Source organism: Aulostomus chinensis, chromosome 12, assembly GCF_037954235.1.
Source record: "Aulostomus chinensis isolate RoL2024-O1b breed Wild chromosome 12, RoL_Achi_v1.0, whole genome shotgun sequence".
In the NCBI taxonomy this organism is placed as follows: domain Eukaryota; kingdom Metazoa; phylum Chordata; class Actinopteri; order Syngnathiformes; family Aulostomidae; genus Aulostomus; species Aulostomus chinensis.
Genome location: NC_141331.1, coordinates 14,665,068 through 14,690,023, shown reverse-complemented (window position 1 = coordinate 14,690,023; position 24,956 = coordinate 14,665,068). Strand labels below are relative to the sequence as shown.

The following is a 24,956-nucleotide window of genomic DNA, read 5'->3' as shown; positions in this document are numbered from 1 at the left end:
GTCAGTACACCTTCTGGAACTTCATCCCCAAGAACCTGTTTGAGCAGTTCAGAAGAATCGCTAACTTCTACTTCTTGGTCATATTTCTGGTCCAGGTGAGCAGCTCGATTCTGACTCTTCTCTCTGTTGATCAGAGAATGCAGCACAGAAACTTTCAGGCAGTGTGTTCCTAATGTGTGTGTGTGTGTGTGTGTGTGTGTGTGTGTGTGTGTGTGTGTGTGTGTGTGTGTGTGTGTTTTCCTAATGAATAAGGCTCAGTGTTTATTGGTGTGTTTTGGATGTAACATGAATGCTAAAATAGTGGTAATCAAAATGTCGTAGCATCCAACTATGACGGAGTGCTGTGACAGCCGAACACTCCCGCTCTAGTCCAGCCACTTATTCTGATGATGCATCATCAGGAACCGGATCATGTCGGTTCCCCAAACACAGAAGAACATTGAATGTCCTCGGTAAGAGTGTCTGACTTCTCTTGGATCTGCAGAACCAGAAATCCTGGATATTTGGTTACCTTTCTCTTTACTTGACTTTACATGAATATTTTAATCAAAATTCACAAGTCACCACCAAAAATTCTGCACTAATAATAAAATCGAAATGTCCAAAACTGAGAAGTTTTGGAGTTCGCAGTGATTCCATATGCATTAGATGTGTAACATGTAAATCCTGCTTCTTTGTCTGAGGTAACCCAGGATGAAGATTAAAAGCGTGGTTAGAATTCATGACAATCAGATTAGCCTGAAATGAGTTACAGGTGAATGAGAAATATTGTCTCAATCAGAATGTCTTGTCGAGACCTAAGATTTGAAGACTGACGCGAAGGCAGACCAGAATGCAGTGTAGCCGTCTTTGTGTTTTTGTTGTCTTCGTCAGACGTGTGTGAAATACAACACCCTGTGAGGGGGATTCAGTGGGCATGTTACACAGTGGTGCTGTTGATCCTTTTTTTGAAGACTCTTACTGCTCTTCACATCCATGCGTGCAGCACTTACAGCTTGATGCATGATTCCTTAAGAGCAGACAAAAGGAAAAAGAGGATTACTGTGGTGCTCTACGTTTGCTAGAATCGTGCTCAAGGCACTACTTTGCCCAGAAAAGGTATTTGAAGTTTTCACGGAGAAGTTCTTTCACTCCTGTATTGCATTTTTGTGACTCCAGAATGCAGAAAGAGCCAGCCATGTGAAGCTAAGGGTGCCCCATCGCCACCAACCAGAGAATTACTGAGCACATGGCTGGATGAAGACTTTGATTATACCATTAGACGATGCATTTTTGAGTTTCAAATGTTTTTGGACAGTTTAGCTGTTTTTTGTAGTTGGTTGCCGTCATTCACCATACGTGGCTGACTTTTCCCTGCATTCTGGAGTCTAAAAAAAAAGTTAAAAAAAACATCATAATGTGTTTGATACCTATTTGTGGGTCCTTGAAGTTAAAATACACGTTTTGGGTGAATCAGTATCATTTTAATTCCATACGACAGAAGTATTATCCTGCTCTTTTACTTGTCCTTACTTCTCTCTGTTGTCCCACCTTCATCCTCCCTCTCCTCCTCTCTTCCTTTCCCTTGCAGCTTATCATTGACACCCCCACCAGCCCAGTCACCAGCGGCCTGCCCCTCTTCTTTGTTATCACTGTTACCGCCATCAAACAGGTACGACACAAACAAACACATACACATTTTTGGGAAATATAACCAGCCACTACACACACACACACACACATACACATTCTACCAATCAGCAAGTCTATTATCAGTATACACATTCCTCTCTCAGCAAAAGGACATGCCATTGAATATGTCTGGTGATGTGAGAAATATGATAATGAATGGTCTCCTCTGTTAATCACTCTGGCTGAGGATTCATGCCCCTGGGAGTTGCATCCTCTCTAGCGCATCCCGCTACTGAGGGATGGGGTACTATCAGTGATAGATGGAGCTGTTCTGGCTAAAGAGAACGCAGCGTTACTGGGACATAAATCTAAAACATGACATACTGGCTAGAAATCAAGGAAACAGGTCACTAAGCTCAGAGAGCGCATGATAATTAATCACAGAGTAGGCCTTTCACCTGCCTGACTCTCCCAAATTCTATACCATCACCCCTCCCCCTCTTCCAATTGTTTCTGCACAATAATCTATATTCAGGACAATCTTTTTCTCTCTCTTGCTGCAACCCTCCCAGGGCTACGAGGACTGGCTCAGACACAAGGCTGACTGCTCAATAAACGAGTGTCCGGTGGATGTGGTGCAGCGGGGGAAGGTGGTGAGGACGCAGAGTCACAAGCTGCGGGTAAGATCGGCCTCATTAGAACCGAAAAGCACCCGCACTTTCAAGAACTGTCGCTCTCGCTCAGCTTCTTGTCCTGCAGTCCCCTCTAATGTTGTCGCTTCCCGGCTCTCTTGTCTTTCCTTCTAAATTAATTGCCCCTAGACTCTAGTGGAGGAACAGTCAGTGTCCCCTGGTTCACTGACGTGTTTCTTAAGTTAGGATCCTCATGTCATCATCCTCCTTAATGTTCTCTTACGTCATTCTGATGCAACAGCAGATCAGTACTTGGTGATTTGGCTCATTTTTGAAAGTGCCTCTATGATTTACATAGCGCCAAACGGCTTTAGCCATTCAATTCGTTTGCTTCTGACGCTGGATCTTCAGGTGAAAAGTCCAACAGAAATTGAAATGAAAGGATTGCTTTTACGCAGCAAAGCTCTGTACTTCTAACCTTTCAAAGGTGTATCACGGAACACGTCAGCATTAAAACATCTTAAAATTACTTTGTTATATATATTTTACTTTATGAGTCTCGAACTTTTATTAGCTTACATAATTTCCAGCAGTGTAAAAACCCAGTGACATATTTCAAATAGATTTACAATTTAATTTGAGGTAATTTGCAAATCAAACTACACTAGCAAACTTGTAGCTTTTTTTATGTGAATGAAACCACATGAATAACTAGCGGACACAAACACGTACCACAAGCTGCTGAAAGCCGATGTAAACAAAGCAGCATTGAGTGGGGACTTTGTGTGTGTGTGTGTGTGTGTGTGCGTGCGCGTGCGTGTGTGTGTGTGTGTGTGTGTGTGTGTGTGTGTGACAAGATGGTGAAGCCAAATGATTTCTGGGTTTTGCGTGAAGGGGGCAGACTAATGTGTGTGTGTGAACACATTATGTTGGTGTACGTCACGTGAAGACAACACCGTGTAATTCTGACATGGATGGATTTTCTTACATCAGGTTTACTCCCTGAACCACACAAGTGTTATGCTCCTCTATTGCTTTCTCAAGTTGACCAACAGGGGAAAAAAAGACTTTAATAAAATGCTCAAAGGAGAAGATGGAGCTGTCAAAATATACTGCAACCCAGATGTTTATAGGTAGAATACCGGGTAGCTGGTAGAGAAAACGATATTTTGATTTACTGACAGTAGTCCTGGTTCCGGTAGCTTATGTTTCACTAAGCACGAATGTTTTTAAGCCTGTAAATTATCCCTAGTTTGAAAGAAATCAGGGCAGCCAGACGACATGATGTGTCTCTGTTTTAGAACTTCCTGTATAGCTGTGTTGGTGTCAAAGGGGTATAGAAAGACCCAGGTAGGGCTCATTCCTGCTGTCTTCTGCTGCTACGAGCACTCAGCCCTAAAGGTCATATTGTATTATTGTGTTACCTTTGAAAAGAATTCTATATCCACACGCACCAAAAAATCAAAAAACCTAACATTGGTTCTCTCTTCTTCCTCTGTTCTCCTCTTCATCTGTCTGAGTCTCTGTCTCTGCACCTTCCGGCAGTTTCTGTACCGACGCTCCCATAGATCAAACAGAGGGGATTAGAGTGTGAATTGGGAGCAGGAATAATGATGAATATATTAATCATGCAAAATCAGAGAGCGCGTGTCATGTGTACGGTCACCGTGGAGATGGGATTTATCAGAGCTTAAGCTGCTCCGCTCACATAATCCGTTATGCAACTTTTCAATCCTTTGTAAAAAAAAAAAAAAAAAAGAGGAATGGTAAAGGATGAGTCGACGATTACCCGCGCAGGTCTGACTGTTTGTCTTTTGTGTTTCTGGGACTTCATTTATTATTGATGTGAAAGTCATTAAGGGGTGGGTGATGTGGCTGTCCTTCCCCCGGCAGGTGGGGGACGTGGTGGTGGTGAGGGAGGATGAGACCTTCCCCTGTGACCTCATCTTGCTCTCCTCCAGCCGACACGATGGGACCTGCTACGTCACCACAACCAGCCTCGATGGAGAGTCCAGTCACAAGGTGCCAAGATTGATTTTTTTTGTATTTATCCCAGCTCTACAGTAGATGACCCAGTTTCAAGCCCATTGGTGTCCATGGGTCATTAAAAAGTATTAAAATGCACAACTCTTTTTTCACGTGTCAGTTTTTTAGTATTCTTGTTAATTAATGTTTCTTTTCTTTTGATGTTTACATTTTCAGAACTTTTAAATCTGTACTCTTTAGAGTTGTATTACCTCTTTACTTTACATAAGGTAAATTAGATTTAGGTTATTAAAATTCTATATATTAATTTGAAAAAAAGGCTTATGAGTTGGACCGCATGGAGTTCAATACTAAATAACTGGTGCTACTCAAGCTCATCCATATTTAGGTGTCATGTGCTACATTTCACATTCTCACTTCTCCGCTGATTTCCATCGATGTCACTCACACATGCACATGCATGGCTGAACACACACATATCCCCCAGCGTACTGTAGAGTACCCCCACCCACCCTCCTCGTCCATGCCCCTGGCAGGACCTCCCGATGAGCTCACCATCCCAGCATGCAGCTTGCCAGCCGCCGCTGACCCCAGGAGCATTCTCTCTCTCTCTCTCTCGCTGTTCACTTCATCTGCGCCCGGTTTCTCTCGGCCATTTTGGAAAGCTGCTGGAAGCCGAGCCGAGAAGTCAAATGAAGCCTTTTCTCATTAGTGGCTGTGGGTGACATTTTCTTCTGGTTTCTCCCACCTCCTCCCCCACCTCTCCCCCCTCAGACCTATTATGCTGTACCAGATACCATGGCCTTTAGAACAGAGCAGGAGGTGGATTCCCTACACGCCACTATTGAATGTGAACAACCACAGCCTGACCTCTACAAGTGAGTGTAACACACACGTGCGCGCGCACATGCGGACAGACATAGACTTCGATGTATGTTTGCACACACACACACACACACACACATACACACACACACACACAAACATCTGCCACACTCTCTTAGAAGATGTGTCTGATTTTGACTCAGCTTTTATGTTGTCCTAGATTCGTGGGACGCATCAATATTTACAAGGACAAAGAAGAGCCTGTTGCTAGGTGGGTACATGGGGGGGGGGGGGGTGCATTAACGTTGTTATTTCATAGGTAAACTTTTCATGGCATTTGTTGTCCAAGATGAATTAAATGTCTAAATGAGTTGTTTTAGTTGATGGATTGATATGACTCGTACTGTAATCTACTCCTTGCAGAATGTTAGCTTAACTTACCTTGAGGTCTAGAAATCTGCCAACAGTACATCTCAAACTTGTGAAGGTGAAATGTATTAATGTAAGAAAAGAAAAGCATTCAGAGAGCAGATAATACAGCCAAGGAGACAACATGGATACAGAATTAGAACTTCTTAGCAACGAAAATCCAGCTAAAACATGCACTCTAGTAGTTCGATCCTGCCAGTGATCAGGATCCAGGATTTACAATTTGATCCGCATCATTTGTTCCCATCATTTTTTATCTTGGCGAGTAGCAGACCCAGAAGCTGCAGTTTCAGGACCAAAGTCTTATGACCTCATTTCTGTTCAAAGGTTTATTCCTGATATAATAAAGGATTTCTGATTCTGATTATTCCGCCCCTTACTAATTCCTGTGCAAGTAGTTTTAGTTTTAACGGGTGAATCCACCATTCCACCAAATTTCATTGGCGTTTGTCTTTGGAGATATCCTGCTAACAAAGGATGATCACTTTACCTTCTTGGTGGAGGTAGTAAAACATAAACAGTAAAGCGTTCACTTTCCGTCCTGCAGACCACTTGGTGCGGAGAACTTGCTGCTCCGAGGAGCGACACTGAAGAACACACAGCATATATATGGTAGGATCATGAAGATTCGCTCTGATGTCTCTGAAACGGTGTCAGTTTAATGGCTCATTTCCTGCCTGTCGAAGTAACCCAGAGTGTTTTCCTTTACTCAGCTGTTGCCATCTACACTGGCATGGACACCAAGATGGCACTAAATTACCAGTCCAAATCTCAGAAGCGTTCCGCAGTGGAAAAGTATGATTGACGTTTCCTCTTCTCTACATTTCACGGTCCCTCCTCCAGACCTTGACTGTAACTCTGGTGTCCCGCAGGTCGATGAATGCCTTCCTGATCGTGTATCTGTGCATCCTGATCAGTAAAGCAGTGATCAACACTGTTCTCAAGTACGCGTGGCAGTGGTCGCCAGACAGAGACGAGCCCTGGTACAACCACAGAACGGAAAATGAGCGTCAGCGCCACGTGGTCCGTTCATCGACCTTTACCGTCATGATCTCACCTCTGCATTGTCCGGTGCTGACTGTCACTGTTGTCTCTCCCTTAAGGTGATCCGAGCTTTCACGGACTTCCTGGCCTTCACTGTCTTGTTCAACTACATCATCCCGGTTTCTATGTACGTGACAGTGGAGATGCAGAAGTTTCTCGGCTCCTATTTTATCACCTGGGATGAGGAGATGTTTGATGAAGAGTTGGGAGAAGGAGCGCAGGTCAACACCTCTGACCTGAATGAAGAACTGGGACAGGTACACACCCCCCCACACACACACACACACTTGCATATTAAAAGAGAGAGAACCTGGTCTTACCCCTCCCCCTACCCTTCTTCTTCCTCCCAGGTGGAGTACGTGTTCACTGATAAAACAGGCACTCTGACGGAGAACAACATGGAGTTCATCGAGTGCTGCGTCGATGGGAATGTTTATATCCCTCATGCCATCTGCAACGGCCAAATCCTCAGTGCTGCTTCCAGTATAGACATGATCGATTCCTCACCTGGTGGATACAGGAGAGTGAGTTTGTGTGTGTGTGTGTGTGTAAGTGTGTGTGTGTGTGTGTTTTTTTTTAAAAAATAAAAAGACTTTAAAATCTATCCTGTTAATAAATCTGGCTGGGCTAACCCTCTTCCTGAAAAAGGAATTCTCGGCAAAAAAATGAGAATTGTTCCCAAAACACCATGTAAATACAGTTCACACACGTGCATGTACTGTGTAGCGTGGCCATCTACAACCAAAGGGTCGCTGGTTCGATCCTCACTTCTCCCGGTGACCGTGTCCAAGTGTCCTTGAGCAAGATACTGAACCCCTAATTGCCCTGCGACAGACTGGCGACATGTCCAGGGTGAACCCCACCTCTCGCCCAATGTCAGCTGGGATAGGCTCCACCCCACCCCACCCCCACACGACCCTTAATGGATAAACCATATAGAAAATGGATGGGTGGATATTTAGATAAATGTTTTATCTGCTTTATTGCCAATAAACTCTGAGAGAAACTATTGAGCAATACATCAATAAATTAGTGTTACACCTTTGAACGTGTACCAGTAAGTGGGTGTAACGGTTGGTTTTGTTGCCTTAGGAACACGAGGACCTGTTTTTCCGGGCACTGTGTCTGTGTCACACAGTGCAGGTGAAGGAGGAGGAGACCGTGGATGGAATCAAGAGAGGCATCCACCAGGGCCGGCCGACCTCCTTCTACATCTCCTCCTCACCGGATGAGGTAGCTTTGGTGGAGGGAATGAAAAGGTAAAAGCACTGAAACAGTCATTCATAAAAGCAAAAAAAAAAAAACTGCAAGTAGACAACTTTCCAAGGTGCACCCCAACCTGTAATCACACCTGAGAGGTTGAAGAGGAAATATCTCACGATCTAAACAGATCCGTTCCTTTTGAAGGCAAGCCCACCACAATGCAGTGCAAAATAACTGCACGGGAAAGTAAGAGAGCTGTACCAGTCTCTGAATCATCGGAGTCAGACCGACTTGGTTATTCAGTACAATGTTTGACTTTTTTTTGTTCCTTATAACAATCAGTGATTAAAAAAAATGTTGGTTACATTTTCTCGTCTGTACTTCTCGTAGTTATTTGTCTTGTTTTTTGAGTTGTTTTTTTTTTTTTTTTAACGAAGTAGGATTTTTGTTGTTTGTTTTGATTGTTATTGCATCATATATTGTTGTCTGTATCTTCTTGCTGCCAGGCTGGGTTACACCTACCTGAGACTGAAAGACAACCACATGGAGATCCTCAACAAGGATGATGAGATCGAAAGGTTGGTTCACTACGTTGTGGCAACATACACACACACATACACACAAGAAGTATGACCGTGCCAACTCGCTTTTATCAGATGGCCTTACATCTGCTCCTGAGAGGGAAATACTTCAGTGACATATTTCATGCTCTGGAGAGAGAGTCTAGCCGCCAGGAGGATGTTACACAGACAGGTTCCAGTAGTTTCTGATTTTCATGGAAGATGTTCTGATCCACAGGAGGTGCTCCTGTGCTCAGCCTGTCTCCATATCATGAGTGACCTGTCAATAGGGTGCTATTTTTAGAAACCAGAGGAGGTGTGAAGAATGACAAGGGGGCTGAACAGTTTGAGAGTATTTCATACTGTCTGCTAGAAAAGCTGCTAAATATTCATGTTGGATGTCAACAGAAACTTTGAGAATATATTTTATTCACATATTCAGTGTGTATTCTGGTTAACTTTATTTGCTTGCTCAATGTCAGCTTGACATTCAGGTCAAATCTGCGATCCTCAAATAAAAGCTGATTTAACTCGTGCTGACTCATCTTGTCCCTCAGGTTTGAGCTGCTACACGTGCTGAACTTTGATTCGGTCAGGAGGAGAATGAGCGTCATCGTCAGGTCAAGCTCAGGTAAGATTAAGTCACATGTTTCAAAACGCCACAAGCATCACCGTTCTGACAGCTCGATTAATACATATGGTGTGTGTGTGTGTGCGCGCGCGTGCGTGTGTGTGTGTGTGTGTGTGTGCTCTCAGGAGAATACCTGCTCTTCTGTAAGGGAGCAGACTCGTCCATCTTTCCTCTGGTGGTGTCTGGGAAGGTGGAGCAGGTGAAAGCGCGGGTGGAGCAGAATGCTGTCGTAAGTGTACAGATGACATTTCATTAAAAGCTATTAGATGACGGGTTTGATGATACAGATGCAGTGATTGACAGAAAGACATGTTATTGTAAGTCCCAGTCTTTGAGATGTTATGAGTTTGAGGGCGCATGTGAAAGAGCCAGCCACGTACACATAGCTTGACGCTAATGGCAGCTAACAGCTAAAGATAACAAAACTGTCCAGAAACTTTCTTTCCCAGACTAAAATCCATATTTTCTTTGTCCAGCTACAGGTTATTGATTTGAGTTCAAAACAAACCAACAAGTGTTACAGTTGGGTTTTTTTGTTTGTTTTTTGGTTGCTCAGCCCTTATCAAAGTGTTTGTGGATTACCGAGCGTACAGCTGGATAAAGAAGTTAAGGACAATGAGCTGGATATTTTGTAAACAGATATTTTTGGGCAGTTTTGCTGCTGTTGTTAGGTGTCAATTGACATTAGCTTCATGCTAAATGTATGTGTCTGGCTCTTTCTGCATTTTGGAGTCACAAAATTTGAGTGCGAGAGTGGGAAAAACATCTCGATGAGTTCAAACCAATACATTTGTGAGTATTGCAACATACACTTTGATTAAAGTATTGCTTTGAGACTCATCTGATCTGAAAGATGAGGTTCAGGAGATTCACTTGCAGATGATGGCTCAAGAAACAGATTTCCATCAATGTCACACCCGCATTTCTGTGCTTTATATGAACCTGAGACTTGATCGTAGGTCTTGGTATGTTTGCAGGAAGACAGGAAACAAAGGGATAGTGTGGAGAGCAGCAAGCTGCTGTTTGCTGTTTTTCCCAGCTTTGTGATGACAAATCGTCTGTAAAGTGGAAACTAGAATTTAATCATTTGATGCCCATGAGTCAGATTTTAGGTGAGACAATGGCTCCATAATAGGTCACAAAATATTCTTTTATTTCCTCTCCACCACTTCTTCACCACCACCACGCCAGGAGGGACTGCGGACTCTCTGTGTCGCCTACAAAAGGCTGTCGGAGTCTGAATATGAAGAGGCGTGTCATCACCTGTCTGAAGCCAAACTGGCCCTGCAGGACAGGGAGCAGAGGCTGTCTCAGGCCTATGACATCATCGAAAGGGACTTTGTGCTGTTGGGTGCTACTGCTGTTGAGGACAGGTTGGTTGCCATGAAGAGAGGGAAGATTCACAAGTGGGGTGGAAGGGAATGAGTCATGAAACCAAAGTCACAACTCATTTGGGAGTCATAGTTCTGACTTACTACTAATGTAAGTCTGCATTTTATGCTCTGCTCTGCTATAATTAGAGTTGTTTTTGTTCTCAGACGTGAGTATTGACCTACCAAGGCAGTTTTCTACCTGATCGATTAGCTTTCTGACAGTTTGACATCCTCATAGATTAACTGGTTACAGTGCAGGACAGTGGGTGGTCACGCATCGCTAAATTATCACCAGTAGGTAATTGATTAGACTTCTGATGAATGGTTTAACCTACCCCACTCACACAGTTATTGACTTATCGATGCGCAGGCTCCAGGAGAAAGCTGCAGACACCATCGAGTCACTGCACAAGGCGGGGATAAAAGTTTGGGTCCTGACGGGAGACAAGATGGAGACGGCAGCAGCTACCTGCTATGCCAGCAAACTGTTCCGCCGTAGCACCCAGATTCTGGAGCTGACAAAGAAACGCACAGAAGAGCAGAGTCTGCATGATGTTCTGTTTGAACTCAACAGGACTGTTCTCCGACAGCGCTCCATTTCTGGGTAGGAGACAATGCATGTGCAGTAAAACCTCGGAAATTCCGGTTTACAGTATATCAGCATGTGTGTCAAGCTGTTTGTTGTTTGGTCTTCCTTCATTCCAGTTTGTCAGTAGACTGCCTTGACTTCGGGCTGATCATCGATGGCGCCACTCTGTCAGCAGTACTTAAGACCAAACAGGACGGTTCTGGCCACGGTAACTATCGAGAGATCTTCCTAGAGATCTGCCGCAACTGTAGCGCGGTGCTCTGCTGTCGTATGGCGCCGCTGCAGAAAGCACAGGTGAGACAGCCAAGTGAACTACTGCCAGTAGATGTTAAGGTCAGGCCCGGTGGTACTGACCAAAACCGGATCTCTGCCTCCACAGATTGTGAAGCTCATCAAAGCCTCGAAGGAGCACCCTATAACCCTCGCAGTCGGCGACGGGGCCAATGATGTCAGCATGATCCTGGAAGCACACGTGGGGATTGGTGAGCTCATTTCTCCACTTAGCGAACCTTTTCATAGATGATTGTTCATATACAAAAGGAGCTGGTTTTGTCATCTTCCTTAGCATGAATCACTGGTAATTATGGTCTTCAGAGGAAATAGAAAAATGAATAAATGTCACATTTTTAGAAGCCCTTTTTTGACGTTGATATAAATCACATTCTGTATGATAAAGTGAACAGTGATGGTATTACGGGCGTAATTTTCAGAACAGTTCAGAAACCATTTTGTGAGAAATCTGCACACTAGAAAAATAATAAGAAAATAATTGGGGCCAGTTGGTGTCCATTTCAGCCCTCCTGACAATCACTATGGCGTTCCTGAGTCAAGGCTGGTGGGAAATGATTTTCTGCCCAGTTGATCTTGGAGTGTGAGGGGGTTAATCTGAAGCCTCCCCATCTGCTGGCAGACTTTCTTATTGGAATGATTCTGTCAGTACAGTGTGGAAGCAGAGTAGCCAGCTAGCAGCTAGCAGGGTTGCCAAGCTATGGAATATTTTAGCCCTTGAAGCTAACGGTAGCCAGTACACATTACTGTTGTCGACAGATATCAAACCCAGCAGTTAAAACTCACCCACACTTGTTGCTTAAGAACCAACATCCAGACTTGTTCATCCTCCTCCCTCCGTTGTTGACTCTCTACAAACCCTTACTATAGCGACATGTCCCAGACCTCTGTTTTGCTTACATCTCCTTCCTCATGAGATCACGTGACATGGTGCTGTGTTCCTTCTGAGATGATTATCTTAATAAGATCCTGCTGTGTGTGATGTGCCATTATTTTTCTAATCTTGTTGCGTGATCATGTTTGAGATTAGAGGGATTAACGTCTATGAAGATTCTTCCTAAATGTGTGATGCAACCAGATTTAACAATAAGGGCGGGATTTCTAAACTGGGGTGTGTGCTTGGCTTTAGACAGCAAAATTGTGTTTCGAAAGTCTTGTTATTCATGAAAATCCATCGTTTATTACTGTTGAATTTAATAAAAAACAAAGCGTTTTCCAGGCCCAAAGTAGCAACTCGAAAACAAACCTGCGTTAAAAAGCATAAAGGGTGAAATATACATACAAATACATCTTTTTTGTGACTGCAGCTCAGTTGGGTTCTAGAGTGTGTGTTTTAGTAGTGACTCTTTTGTTTTTCCTGTAGGAATAATGGGTAAAGAAGGCCGTCAGGCAGCCAGGAACAGTGACTACGCCATCCCCAAGTTCAAACATCTGAAGAAGATGCTACTTGTACACGGCCATTACTACTACATCCGAATTGCTGAACTTGTTCAGTACTTCTTCTACAAGGTACTTGACTAATGCGAAGCTTGTTTGAATCACTTTATCGCTGTTTCCAGTCAAACACTGAGATACAAAGGAGCAGACTGGAGAGCTACTCTGACAGATTAGCAGATTCATGAATCTCTTGTGCAACATTTTCTCCTGGATTCATGGCTACGATGATCAGTGTGGGTGGATTCCATAGCAAGCTTTGCCCTGCCAACCAATTCATGTTTTTTCATTTTGGCAGGCCAGCGATTTACAGCCCACTCAGTGAGTTTATAGCCAAAGTCTCAGCATAAAGGGAAATGTGTAGATAGTAGGGTTTTTTAGATTCTTCAAATCTGTCCCTCATATTTACCTGTCATAAGCTCATCATTTTCTCTATTTCTCATTTCCCTCCTTTTATATCCTTCCAGAATGTATGCTTCATCTTCCCTCAGTTCCTGTATCAGTTCTTCTGCGGTTTCTCCCAGCAGGTGAGTGTTTGATAGTGTTGTCAAGTCAGTTTTACTAAATGTGTTTATATAAGGATTACATAAAATTTTCCCACAGCAATCACATTGCTTTTGGTTTCCAGTCAGCAAAACTTCACCCTCGTCATTTGTTATTAGCGTGCTCATGCAGCGGGGAATTATGAAAGTTCTCATGAGGAAGCCCCGCATTTTAGCGCTCACATGACGACACAGGACATCATCTCTCCAGAGCCCCATAGACACATTTTCAAGACCAACCTCGAAATATAACATGGGTCAACCAAATCTATCCATCCATCCACTTCCTGATACACTTTCAAAGGTGTAACACTAATTCATTGATGTATTGCTCAATAGTTTTTCTCAGAGTTTATTGGTAATAAAGCAGATAAAACATTTATCTCTATGTCCATCCATCCATTTTCAACTGCTTGTCCTGTTAAGGGTCGCGGGGGGGCTGGAGCCTATCCCAGCAGCTTTCAGGCGAGAGGCGGGGTTCACCCTGGACAGGTCACCAGTCCATCACAGGACCAACACATAGAGACAGACAACCATTCACACTCACAGTCACACCTACAGTCAATTTAGAGTATCAATCAGCCTCGTCCTCTCTTGATGTCTTTGGACTGTGGGAGGAAGCTGGAGTACCAGAGAGAACCCACACAGGAACAGGGAGAACATGGAGACTCACACAGGAACAGGGAGAACATGGAGACTCCCACAGAAAGATCCCGTGCTGGAGCCGGAACTTGAACCTGGAACCTTCTTGCTGTGAGGCTACAGTGCTGACCACTGCAATCACCGTGCCGCTTCAGCCAAAATCCTTTCGAGTTTTTATGTTGGATTTGGATTATTGCAGAAAATAAAGTCAGTGGCAAACAAAATAATAGGAAAATGTTACATTTTGTTTAGCTCGATAATCTTTGATGAACACCACTTTTGCATTTTTGTTGAAGCATAAATGCAATTGTTAGAAGTAAAAATCACAAAGCCAACATTAAGCTATGACTGAGCTACAACACGGGCGCATGACCTCACACTGCCGGCTTCATGATTCTGTTTTTAGCATGATGACGTTTCATCAATGTCTGATGCCGTCTGTGTTGTTTGTTCGTCTACAGCCTCTGTACGACACAGCCTATTTGACGTTGTACAACATCAGCTTCACATCGCTCCCCATCCTCCTCTACAGCCTAGTCGAGCAGCACGTCACCATGGAGACGCTCAAAAGGGAGCCCTCCCTGTACAGGTGAGGTTGAAGCAACGGTGATCACATTGCAGAATATTAACAACAGGAATAATATTGATTGGAGTAAACGTGTTTCTCTTTAGGGACATTGCAAAGAACTCCCTCCTGCGCTGGCCTGTCTTCCTCTACTGGACATGCCTGGGTGTGTTTGACGCCGTCATCTTCTTCTTTGGTGCCTACTTCTTGTTTGATAACACCACCTTCACCAGCAACGGCCAGGTGAGCAGCATTTCTGAGGTCTTCACTGGGTCCTGTAGTGAAATTAAAAGAGCTTGATGAACCCTCATCTGTGTCTGTTGGATTCTGCTGAGAGTGGAGTTAATAACTGTGTTTGTTATGGAGCTGATATTTCAAGTCCTGTCCCAGGCCCCCCACCCCCACCCCCCTAGGTCAGCGACATTAGACTTCCATTCATATCGACAACGCAATAGCATATCTCTCTGTATTGTTGATTTGTATCATGTCAACTGTTTTCGATTGCCTTTGGTCCTGTTTTTTCAGTTGAAACATCATGAAATTCATTTTACCCTTTGTCCTGATTATTTTCTCTTTTTTCTTCCCCCTCCTTCTCTCTGCTTCCTCTCTCTCTTTATTTTGCTCCTCTTCTTCCTCAGCTTATGACCACCAACACACAGATGGTAAGCCTGTCTCCCTCCCTGTCTGCTCTCTCTGTCTCTCACACTCTTTTTAATTCCCGTTGAACCGTTTCCGCTTTCAGTTTGACCGCTTCATCCACCGTTTCTTACTTTACCTCATCCATGCACTTTCATTTGGATGTGTAGTCTTCTAGTACCCTTTCATTCCCCTAATCTCTGTAAAGCCCTGACTCCTGCACAGCACCTGATCTTAACAAGCTGGTAGAAACCTTAGATGCTTCCTCACATTGTCCCTTTGTTTGTTGTGGTGGTACTTAAAGTAATACTGTGGCTTGATATCAGGGGTCACCAACTCTTTCAGGGAGATCTTTATAAACGCAAGTGCGTTAGGTCCACGTCGTTTCTTCAACCATGACCGAAACAAGAAAGTTCTCGGGGAGCTTACACCTCCACTAAGGTTTCAGCCCCCGACACATTTGTGCCTTAATTAAAGCTGCAAGCAGGGATGAGCGGGTCAACACACACACATAATCGGAGTGTGTGACTGGTCCATAGAGCGAGAGGGAGGTGAAACCTGTTGGCATTTGGATTTTGCATGAAGGTGCAGGTGAATACAAGCCCAGTTGTGCTAATGTCACTCCCAGCATCCACTAGGTGGCACCAAAGCAGCCATCAAATTTCTCAAAACTACCCTACTTCTTAACTGTATAATCTTGAACCAAATTACATCTTGTACATGAAGACTTGATTTCCTTCGATTACTAATATACTCTGACCTCCATCCACTGAGCTTCTCCTGAAATTAACTGACGCTGTTCAACTAAAACTCACAGTCCTCACAGTTCTCATGCTGTCTCTTACCAGTTACATTGATCTGGTTGATCCACGAGAAAATTTACATGTAAAAAACAAAACAAGAAAAACCCGTTGATTTCCTGTGTCCACCAGGTGGCTCAAATCTGTCCCAGAATTAAATGAGTTTTTTTTATTTTTGCATCATGCTTGATGACAATCAGAGACACTGTTATATTAGCATCCTACTGACACTTAGGGACAAACAGATGGACCTAAAATATTACTTCCTTGGGGGAGGCGATAGCCACAGTGCTACTACAGTACGTACCAGTGGAAATCTTTTATGTTTGGGTCGGTAACGTTATCCTGAAGCAGTAACAAGTGTAAAACTATTATGAAAAGTGATTATTTTCAAGCAGCAGTGGAGACGAAGGCAAGGTTGCTGTGAGCTTCTTAGCCAACGCCAGTATTTGAAGGATTCTAATTAACTTCCAAAAGATTAGCTAACAACTTTGAAAAAGCTTGTTTTCTGAATGGCTGCGCAGATTAAGCCTTTTTTGGGATTGGAAAAGGTTGGTGACCACTGCTTTAAATTCTATTGCAACATCCGTTTTGTGTCTAATATGTTTTCTGCATTTGTCTGTGTGTATTTGTTTGTCCCCCTATAGACTTTGTTTGGTTTGGTTCAGGGTTGTAGCCTAACTGCATCGATGCTGTAAACGGTTTAAATTCTCTCTGTGTCACTGAGTGAGGGCTTGATATGTGGAGGATTCTAGCTAATATAGGAGCGCTGGTCCCAATACCAGCTGGGGTCATTACAGGAGGTCCCCAGTGTCTTTGTCGTGTCTTTCTCCTTAATCTCATTCCATCTCTTCCTCCCTGATGTCTCCTCATTCCTCTCTAGGATTCCAGATGAATTGTCACTTAAAGCTCTCTCCAGTCAGCCAATCACATGATATCACAGCAGATATTATGTGAATGCACCCACTGCTCTCTTAAGATGCTCACTCATTCATCAGGAGATACATGAGGGTCACTAAGCGTCTTCTCCCTCTTGTCCCCTGCAGATGTTTGGTAACTGGACGTTTGGGACTCTCGTCTTCACTGTGCTGGTGTTCACCGTTACACTTAAGGTGTGTGAGCATGTGTGTGAGCAGGTGTGGGACACCATCCCCACCGTTGTAAGTGTGCCTGGATGTGCTCAGGGCACACGTTAACTAGCATGTTACATAACTGATCGATCTACGCTGGCTGATGGGTTTCAACAGCCTTAAGGCAAATTATTGACGTTATTGACCCATCGAGTGTTTACTGTGTGTATTTTGTGTGTTTCAGCTTGCCTTGGACACACACCACTGGACCTGGATCAATCACTTTGTCATCTGGGGATCACTACTTTTCTACGTTATTTTCTCTCTCCTCTGGGGAGGCATCATTTGGTATAATACGAATTGTTTTTCCAGCATCTATAACCTTTATGTTGAAAATATCAGAGAAAGTGACAGTGGCTGGCTTTTGTTGCACAGGCCCTTCCTCAACTACCAGAGGATGTACTACGTGTTCATGCAAATGCTATCGAGCGGTCCGGCCTGGCTCAGCATCATCTTGCTCATTACCATCAGCTTGCTTCCAGATGTCATCAAGAAGGTCCTCTGCAGGGCCATGTGTCCAACAGCAACTGAGCGTGCTCAGGTAAGGTGTCTCACACTCTCCGCAGCGTTGTCGGCTTTAGATGTGTTAACTAAACGCTTTGCTTTAGCGATTAACCAGTCCTTACTGCGATTGCAGAGCACACTCACACATGGACTGTTTGCCTTGTACCGTACTGAAGCACGATTGTCCCCCCTCCCCCCTCCCCACTCCCCTGCATTCACATAGCACCAGTCCAGACTGGGCCTGAGCACACTTGCGTCATCACTGAGCTGTATGACCTGCTACTTTGTCAATTATCCACTACCGTATTAGACATTGTAACTCCCAACAGCGAATAAGCGAACGGCAGCACGTCATTGGCTGCAACATCACTCGTTTCGTATCGGGAGATTTTTTTTTTCTCCATCACTTGGAATTCACTCACTCACTGTATTTTCGACCAACTCATAACCAGCAGCTGCCCGTGTTGCGTACCCTCCTAACTGTACCACGCTGAAGTGCATCTCCTCTGGCTTGTCCTGGGCACAGTACGGAGCACTCCATCAAATCAAATAAACCAGAGTTTGGGGAACAAACGTGCTTGATCACGGTATGAATCACATTGTGTGAGTCGGCCCTCGAAAAAGAAAATCAACTGCCCTTGTTAGCTTTACATTTCTGCAGACAAACAGATAAATATGATGTAAGCTCTGTGAAATTGGAGCTGACACTTAATATTTCAACTGAAATAAACCTTGTGAGCAATGATACCCCGCTCTATTAATAATCAAAGAAGAGCACCAGGGTCCCTAATGGCTTTGAGCAACAGCAGATCCAGAATGACTTCCTGTCTCCTGTGGTTTAGCTTCGCCTCCTGTGAAGCAAACTGCACCATGAATGGAAATATGAATGGAAGGACTGACAGATTTTTTTCCTGCTGTGCTTTTTTTCTTTTCATCTCTAATGGACTTCCATAATCAAAATTCACACCATCTTCCAACCTCCCCTTTCCTCCCTTTTCTTTCATTTACCCTTTAATACACACCCTTCTTCTTCCTCTTTCATATACCCACTCGGTTACTTTCTCCTCATCTCTTTACCCCACTGATCCTGTGTGCCTCTGCACTCTTTGATGGTAACTGCAGTCCACTCGCCCGTGCCTTACTGTGGAGCCGTCCACCATCTTCATGCTTTCTCAGTCCTCCAGCAGAATGAGTTTCTGATTGGCCCAAACAGACGAGGGAGGAGCAGGAAGAGCAGGTGATTTCTTTTAAGGCCTCAACTCTGTAAACGTGCCGGCATGTCCCAGTGAGAACCGCTGATCACTGTCACCTCGCTTCCTGTGCAACTAACAACAGTACAAGGCTGCTATTGATCCCAGTCTTTACGGTTGTCCTGTCCTCCTCCTTCCCCACCACCTGTGTGGTCGTCTTTACATTGTATGTGTTTTGAATCCCTGTGGTATTTACCATTTATGAAATGTATAAGTTGCATGCAGCAGACCACATTATTCCTAATGTTGTACATGTTTTCATCTTGTGTGTTATCCTTTTGGGTACAGATGGAAGGCTCAGGCCTAATAAGGATTTTGTAGAATTACTGAACTACTAGTTAAACTTCATTCAACCAGATATTTATGGTCCGGATATAAAAATCTGATGCACAGAAAAGCCAAATTGAATCAGCCATACAATAATGAAGTTTGTTGTTTGGCCAGTGGTACATTCAGCTGAATATGACTATTGATGTTGCATTAGGAGTTGATCTAATGTCTCCCTAATTTGGTCGGGTGAAACGATGCACAATTAGGGAGTAAAAATTAGGGAAAAGGCAAAAACACATTCCAAAAAAGCACTGGACAATATTTCTTGTTTATATCTAGATATGAGCAAAAAAAACACAGTTTTTAAGAAGAAGAATATATTCAACAAACACAAAATAAATATGACCTGCAATCAGCTTCAGGTAGACAGCATCAGAGGAAAAGGCTCAAGGCCTGGACAGTTCCATTTTCACATCCTTTCCTCCGTCATCCACAGAAGATAAGGCCGGCCGGGGCCAGGGAGGGCTCTGTGGTTCCGGGCCCCGCTGGTGGCCCTGGAGAAGGTGAGAGAGACCCTCTCCCCCCTGATAGGACCTGTCATGGAGACAGTGGAGACACAGCTGTCCATGATGTCACATAGCCACAGCACCCTGTGCAGCAAACCCTTAAGTACACCCCTCTAGGTGGGCATGGGTCACCATGGTAACTGCACGCAGAGGCTCAATGTCGATGGGGTTCTGAATACTGGTGCCATGATGCTTCCTGCTGCTGTTCTCTGCATGGGGCTTGCCGCTGAGCTGTGACTCAAGCAGGAGGGGCTGGCCGTACCTCCGTCAGGAACCACAAGCTCCAGTTAATTCTGCAGGGCTGGTTTCAGAGTGCTTCTCACCGCATGCGGAATGGGAATTAATTGACTTGATCCAGGGAGCAGCCACATGAGTAATTTTATCCTCTCGTTATTAGACCAAGGCTAAATCCTTTGCCTCTTATCATGAGGGGTTAAATCCTTTGCCTCTTGTCGTGAGGTCTCTTCAAGTCCAAGGCGTGACTTGTTTCTGGTCCTGGACCACAGCTCACCAGTAAGACAGATTTTAAGGAAGGATGAGCTTTAGTTATGTAACGAGAGATGATGACCTGTTTTAGAGATTCAAAATGTGCTTTACATTTAATCTGATTTATTTCACAATAACTATTTATTGGACACGTTTTCTAGAAGGTTCCCTTGTTCAACATCGGCATCACGACAAAACTGAAGATTATTTACTAAAGTCTACTAGACGTGTTGATTTGTGAGGTACTGTAAGGTCATTTTGTACCAGGAACATTGACGTCATCTGGTGTTGGGAGATGGAATTGCAAGCGTGAATCTTTCATGAGCATGCCTGATCTAATCCAACTGTTCTGGTCATTTTCAGAAGGTTTCTAGTCTCATTCTTTGTTTCCACAGATTTTCATCAACTTTGATCCATGATGTGGTGTCATCATTCATTAAAATTAGGCAGCTAACAATCAAAATAAAAGTAATGAACCTTCTGAATATAACCTTGCTGTCAAAACCCTCTAACCCTCGAACATGATGTGCACGGTGCATTTGTTCGCGCCTCTCATGACAATACTTCCTGTCTGTCTCTGTAGGATCATGAGAAGTCCACACGGGGTGATGTGGCTGAGATAACTCCACTGTCCTCTCGACGATCCTACAAAGGCACGAGCACGGACTCCTCTCACCTCCACCTTAGCGCTGTGGAGATGCTGTCGCTCCGCAGACCTGATCCTCTTCCCCAAAAACTGTTGGCTCATTTGTCTGAAGGGGGAGGGGCAGACTTGTGCTCTCTCAGCCCCTATGTACTCCGTCTGTCGGGGGCAGGATTTGCCTGCTACGCTCCAGGACCCGAGACCTCCGTCTGAACACAAACAGATTCTCAAACTTTGTGAATCTCGTGGGCTACAGTACACGCATCAAAAGCATGGCGCCTCCATGCCGAGTTCACCGTGTGCATTTTTTGGGGCTACTCCTGAGTGGACAAGCCTACAGATATGATTACCCTGACGTCTCTTTCTTTCTGGTCCAGTCTTTGTCTTATTCTCTCACCCAATGTGAGATTACTAAGAACAAAAGAGGAACCATGTGTGAGCTATTTTTATTCTCTTTTTGGTCAAATTCTTGCCTACTCCTCTACTTTTGTGTCTTTTTTTTTTTTTTTTTGCTGCTTTGTTTTATGTTTGTTTAAAATAATTTATGTACAGTATGTGGTCTGGCCAAGTCGGGGCAGCTGATAGGCTCCACCCCTTAGGTGTGTGTGTGTGTGTGTGTGTGTGTGTGTGTGTGTGTGTGTGTGTGTGTGTGTGTGTGTGTGTGTGTATGCTTGCATGAATATGCTTGTACTGTATGTTTGTATGTGACACCTTTGCCTTACAGGTAACCACACAGCAGCAGGCTAGGGAGCCAAAGGAGAACGGTGTCAAAGCAGAAGTGGTGTATTACACAGCCTTACCCCCATCAGCTGGAAGAGAGACATAGGAGAAATCTGAAGAGGGATGTGCAGTATTCCAGCCACCCTGCCTTAATTCACACATGCCCACTGTCGGTGGTTTCTATTTCTTGATCAGTTCAGAGGACGCTTATGTCCATTACAACATGTCTGCTGTTCCTCCATCTTTGTTTTCCTTCCTGTAGCATGTCAAATCTCTCTGCATGCTGATCCGTCTTATCCTCCTTGACCCCAAACATCTCCTTAAACCACATTTTCTCTCACTGTAACTACTGCCACCATGTGGCCATGTAGGATAACAGCATCATTGTGAATAATTAAAGGCACTGGTGGAGGTACAGTGGCCAGTAGCCGGGGACTGACGGGGTCTTTATTTATGGATGACGGGAATGACTTGCTATTTTTAATGTTGTTGCATTGTGCTCGAGTGTTTGCTGCCATGCTTCATGTTATGCAAAAGTTAGATCTGTCTGAATGCTACAGTTGTCGGATGAGGGGTTTCTCTGTGTTTGTTGTTAATGATGGCAGTCAATATATGGATGTAACTTGTAACGAGATGGGGCGCTGTAGCGTGCCGAGGGAGACTTGAATAGGCGACGTCACAATCAATCATTGAAATGTAGAACTGATTTGTCCTTTATGTCTTCCAGCTGAAGATTGTAGCTCATTGTGGATCAACCTCTTCTGCATTCCTAACATCTAAAGTTCTCTGTGTCCAAAGTCTATCTCTTACATCCCACAGTGAATGAATCGGGAAGTCTTGAATGTCAGATTGAAGCATTTATACAGTTTATTTTCATATACATCACCATCTGCCGACGGGTATAGATTTAATAATGCATTCAGTATTTTTTTATTCTTGCAGAGGTTAAATATTAATTCAGTTGGAGGTCCGTCTTTGTCCACTCTAAGCTTTTGTCTGAGTGTTTTGACTTGGGGGGGCTCAACATCCTGACCTCATTGATTCAAACGAAGGGCCTTTGGTGCTTCTTATGCAGCGTCCCACCTCACTGTGCTGTTGCCATACTTTATCCAGACATATTCCAAATGTCACATGCCAACCCCACTCCAGAAACACTGTAAGTTTTAACGTTATGACGTGTACTTTTTTTTATTATTATTATTATTATTATTATTATTATTGTTAGCAGAATCCTCCACAGCTCTTTCTTTTTGTCCCACTAATATTATTGTGCTGGCTTTTGTTGTTGTTGTTGTTGTTTTGTGAATGTTTCTTTTGCTACTTTTGTATCCCAGAGAGAAGATTATATTTAACTTTGTTAGAATGTGTGTTCCAAGTTTGTAACCAAAAGGAGAGCAGAAAAACTCATAACATGAGGTCATTAGAGATTTAATAGGTCTACACACTGCACTTTGTTCTACAGATGAGGTTTTTTTCCCCTTAAACAAGGTCTATTGTCTGTCAGCTGGGGTTTCTAAATGTTCACTCTTCCTCACAAGTTATTTTTCTAAGAAGATTGTAGTGGGTGAGATATTAAAGTGACCAAATAACTTGACTAGGAATGAACTGTCATGTAGCTGTTAGCCTCTGTCTCCAGTGGGTTTATTGCACCAGCCTTCTACTGCTGATCAGAATGTCAAACTGCTTTTCTAAGTCCATCAGCACAATAGCAGGTGTTCATCCTGTCATTTCGGAGCTTGGCAAACGTGTGAGATGTCGACATTTCTGTGCTCCGAGCAGCACGCATATCTTCAGCACTGTTTGTATAACTAAACAGGTTTTGAGACATTTCTTTGGATAAAGATTTTAAAAGTTTAAAAGATCATTTATTGACTTTTTGCCAGCCTGTCTGTAGCAAATGAGGGTAAAGCACTGTATTGTCATTCTGCTTGTAATAAAAGAGTGAAAACACTTGTATCCTGTGGTCAGGATTTTTAGTTATGTCACAATGATGGATGTGTCACATTATATCTGGATTCTGTTACTCGTGTCTGCCAGCTGCGGTCCACTACTTCCAACTCAGCTACTTTCTCTGCACAAACATTACGCTCCACTACACTATCATCTGCCGCATCCAGCCATTATGTTTCTGCAGGCCCAGCAGTAACAGTTGTAACTTCTGTAACATTTCTACCCCCCTAAATTTTCCGACAGGGCCACCTAGTACACTGGATGACAGTGAATGTGCAAACAAGGCAGATTTAATTTAACAACAACCATAATTGGATGGCGTAGAATTAAAACTAGAAGATTGTTCAATGAGAGTGGCACGGCGGTGCAGTGGTCAGCACTGTCGCCTCACAGCAAGAAGGTTCCAGGTTCGAGTCCCAGCTCCAGCACAGGATCTTTCTGTGTGAGTCTCCATGTTCTCCCTGTTCCTGTGTGGGTTCTCTCTGGTACTCCAGCTTCCTCCCACAGTCCAAAGACATCAAGAGAGGACGAGGCTGATTGCTACTCTAAATTGACCGTAGGTGTGACTGTGAGTGTGAATGGTTGTCTGTCTCTATGTGTTGGTCCTGAGATGGACTGGTGACCCGTCCAGTGTGAACCCCGCCTCTCGCCCAAAGACTGCTGGGATAGGCTCCAGCCCCCCCGCAACCCTTAACAGGATAAGCAGTAGAAAATAAATGGATGGAAGACTGTTCAATGAGGTATATCACAAAAATTGCCTTCTTTGCACTATTATGATCATCCATTCCACTAGATGGCTCTGTCACACTAAGATAAGGGTCCAGGAATAATGAGTGAACAGATTCCACCATGTCAGTTTCTTCCAAGTTGATGTTTGTAAATGTAATGAGCGTCTATGAGATCGTCAGTTTCTGCTACCTGTCTGATCAGTGACTGGCTCCTACTGTGCAGCCTGTCTCAGTCTTGTTCAAAGTCTCGTTCTCAATCATTCGTTGATCATGGATGCAACAAACGCACCCTTTACGATGGCAGAGGACACAGGCAACATGTTTTTAGTAGAATCAAAAAGTCTGATTCATTTCAGCACATTTGACTGGCTGACGCTATACATATTGGATTATTCATTCAAAATTATTTGTTTGTTTAATTTTGCCCCAATTCTTCTTTTTTTCTCTTATTCATTTTGTGCACTTAATATCTTCCTTTTACAGGTCATCTAGTATCCTGGACGGTTTTCATAACTAACCAAGAATGTGAGGAATATGGCATGACAAAGGCAATGAGGGCTCCTGAAATAGAGCCCCAATGAGATGAGAAGGCCGTTGGTTGTGATTGGACATTGACCGCATGTCTGAGAGCATGTACTGTATCATGGCGCCTCTTTCATTCCTTATTCAACCTACAAATGTCCTGCACTATATAAATGTAGCTAACCGGGCATAAACAGCCGTTCAGGGGATAGAAAAGACATGAATTCCTTTTGGAGGGAGAGAAAACAAATCGCTTATCTACTTCTAGTTTTTAACACAAGTTATTCGCTCTAGTTGTCAGCAACTGCATTTTTGAAAACAGCTGCTGTGGCTCCAGATCATGATAATGAGCTCAGTTAAGCACAAAACATGTTTTCATTTTTCATCTATTTTTAAA

At 43.8% G+C, this 24,956-nt stretch overlaps 1 protein-coding gene across 4 annotated transcripts in view; it reads left to right on the top strand.

Moving 5' to 3' along the window:
• LOC147252171 (phospholipid-transporting ATPase IH-like) overlaps positions 1-23,297 on the top strand; it is a 35,574-nt gene extending 12,277 nt beyond the window's left edge. Inside the window, exons 3-31 of one of the 4 annotated variants that reach the window (XM_086220353.1) lie at positions 6-95; positions 1,571-1,651; positions 2,184-2,291; positions 4,137-4,265; positions 5,004-5,107; positions 5,275-5,325; positions 6,031-6,095; positions 6,197-6,278; positions 6,356-6,506; positions 6,587-6,784; positions 6,878-7,051; positions 7,620-7,786; positions 8,237-8,308; positions 8,848-8,921; positions 9,047-9,150; positions 10,113-10,294; positions 10,665-10,898; positions 11,000-11,177; positions 11,263-11,365; positions 12,535-12,680; positions 13,073-13,132; positions 14,251-14,378; positions 14,462-14,597; positions 14,993-15,016; positions 16,837-16,902; positions 17,105-17,208; positions 17,296-17,461; positions 18,547-18,661; positions 20,580-20,726. In XM_086220353.1, coding sequence (XP_086076479.1) covers positions 6-95; positions 1,571-1,651; positions 2,184-2,291; positions 4,137-4,265; positions 5,004-5,107; positions 5,275-5,325; positions 6,031-6,095; positions 6,197-6,278; positions 6,356-6,506; positions 6,587-6,784; positions 6,878-7,051; positions 7,620-7,786; positions 8,237-8,308; positions 8,848-8,921; positions 9,047-9,150; positions 10,113-10,294; positions 10,665-10,898; positions 11,000-11,177; positions 11,263-11,365; positions 12,535-12,680; positions 13,073-13,132; positions 14,251-14,378; positions 14,462-14,597; positions 14,993-15,016; positions 16,837-16,902; positions 17,105-17,208; positions 17,296-17,461; positions 18,547-18,624 — 3,255 coding nt within the window. In that variant the 3' untranslated portion in view covers positions 18,625-18,661; positions 20,580-20,726. Of the gene's footprint in view, positions 1-5; positions 96-1,570; positions 1,652-2,183; positions 2,292-4,136; positions 4,266-5,003; positions 5,108-5,274; positions 5,326-6,030; positions 6,096-6,196; positions 6,279-6,355; positions 6,507-6,586; positions 6,785-6,877; positions 7,052-7,619; positions 7,787-8,236; positions 8,309-8,847; positions 8,922-9,046; positions 9,151-10,112; positions 10,295-10,664; positions 10,899-10,999; positions 11,178-11,262; positions 11,366-12,534; positions 12,681-13,072; positions 13,133-14,250; positions 14,379-14,461; positions 14,598-14,992; positions 15,017-16,836; positions 16,903-17,104; positions 17,209-17,295; positions 17,462-18,546; positions 18,662-20,579 lie in introns of all 4 variants that reach the window. The other 3 variants (XM_086220351.1, XM_086220354.1, XM_086220352.1) reach the window with 3 other exon arrangements.
• Positions 23,298-24,956: the final 1,659 nt, after the last annotated feature.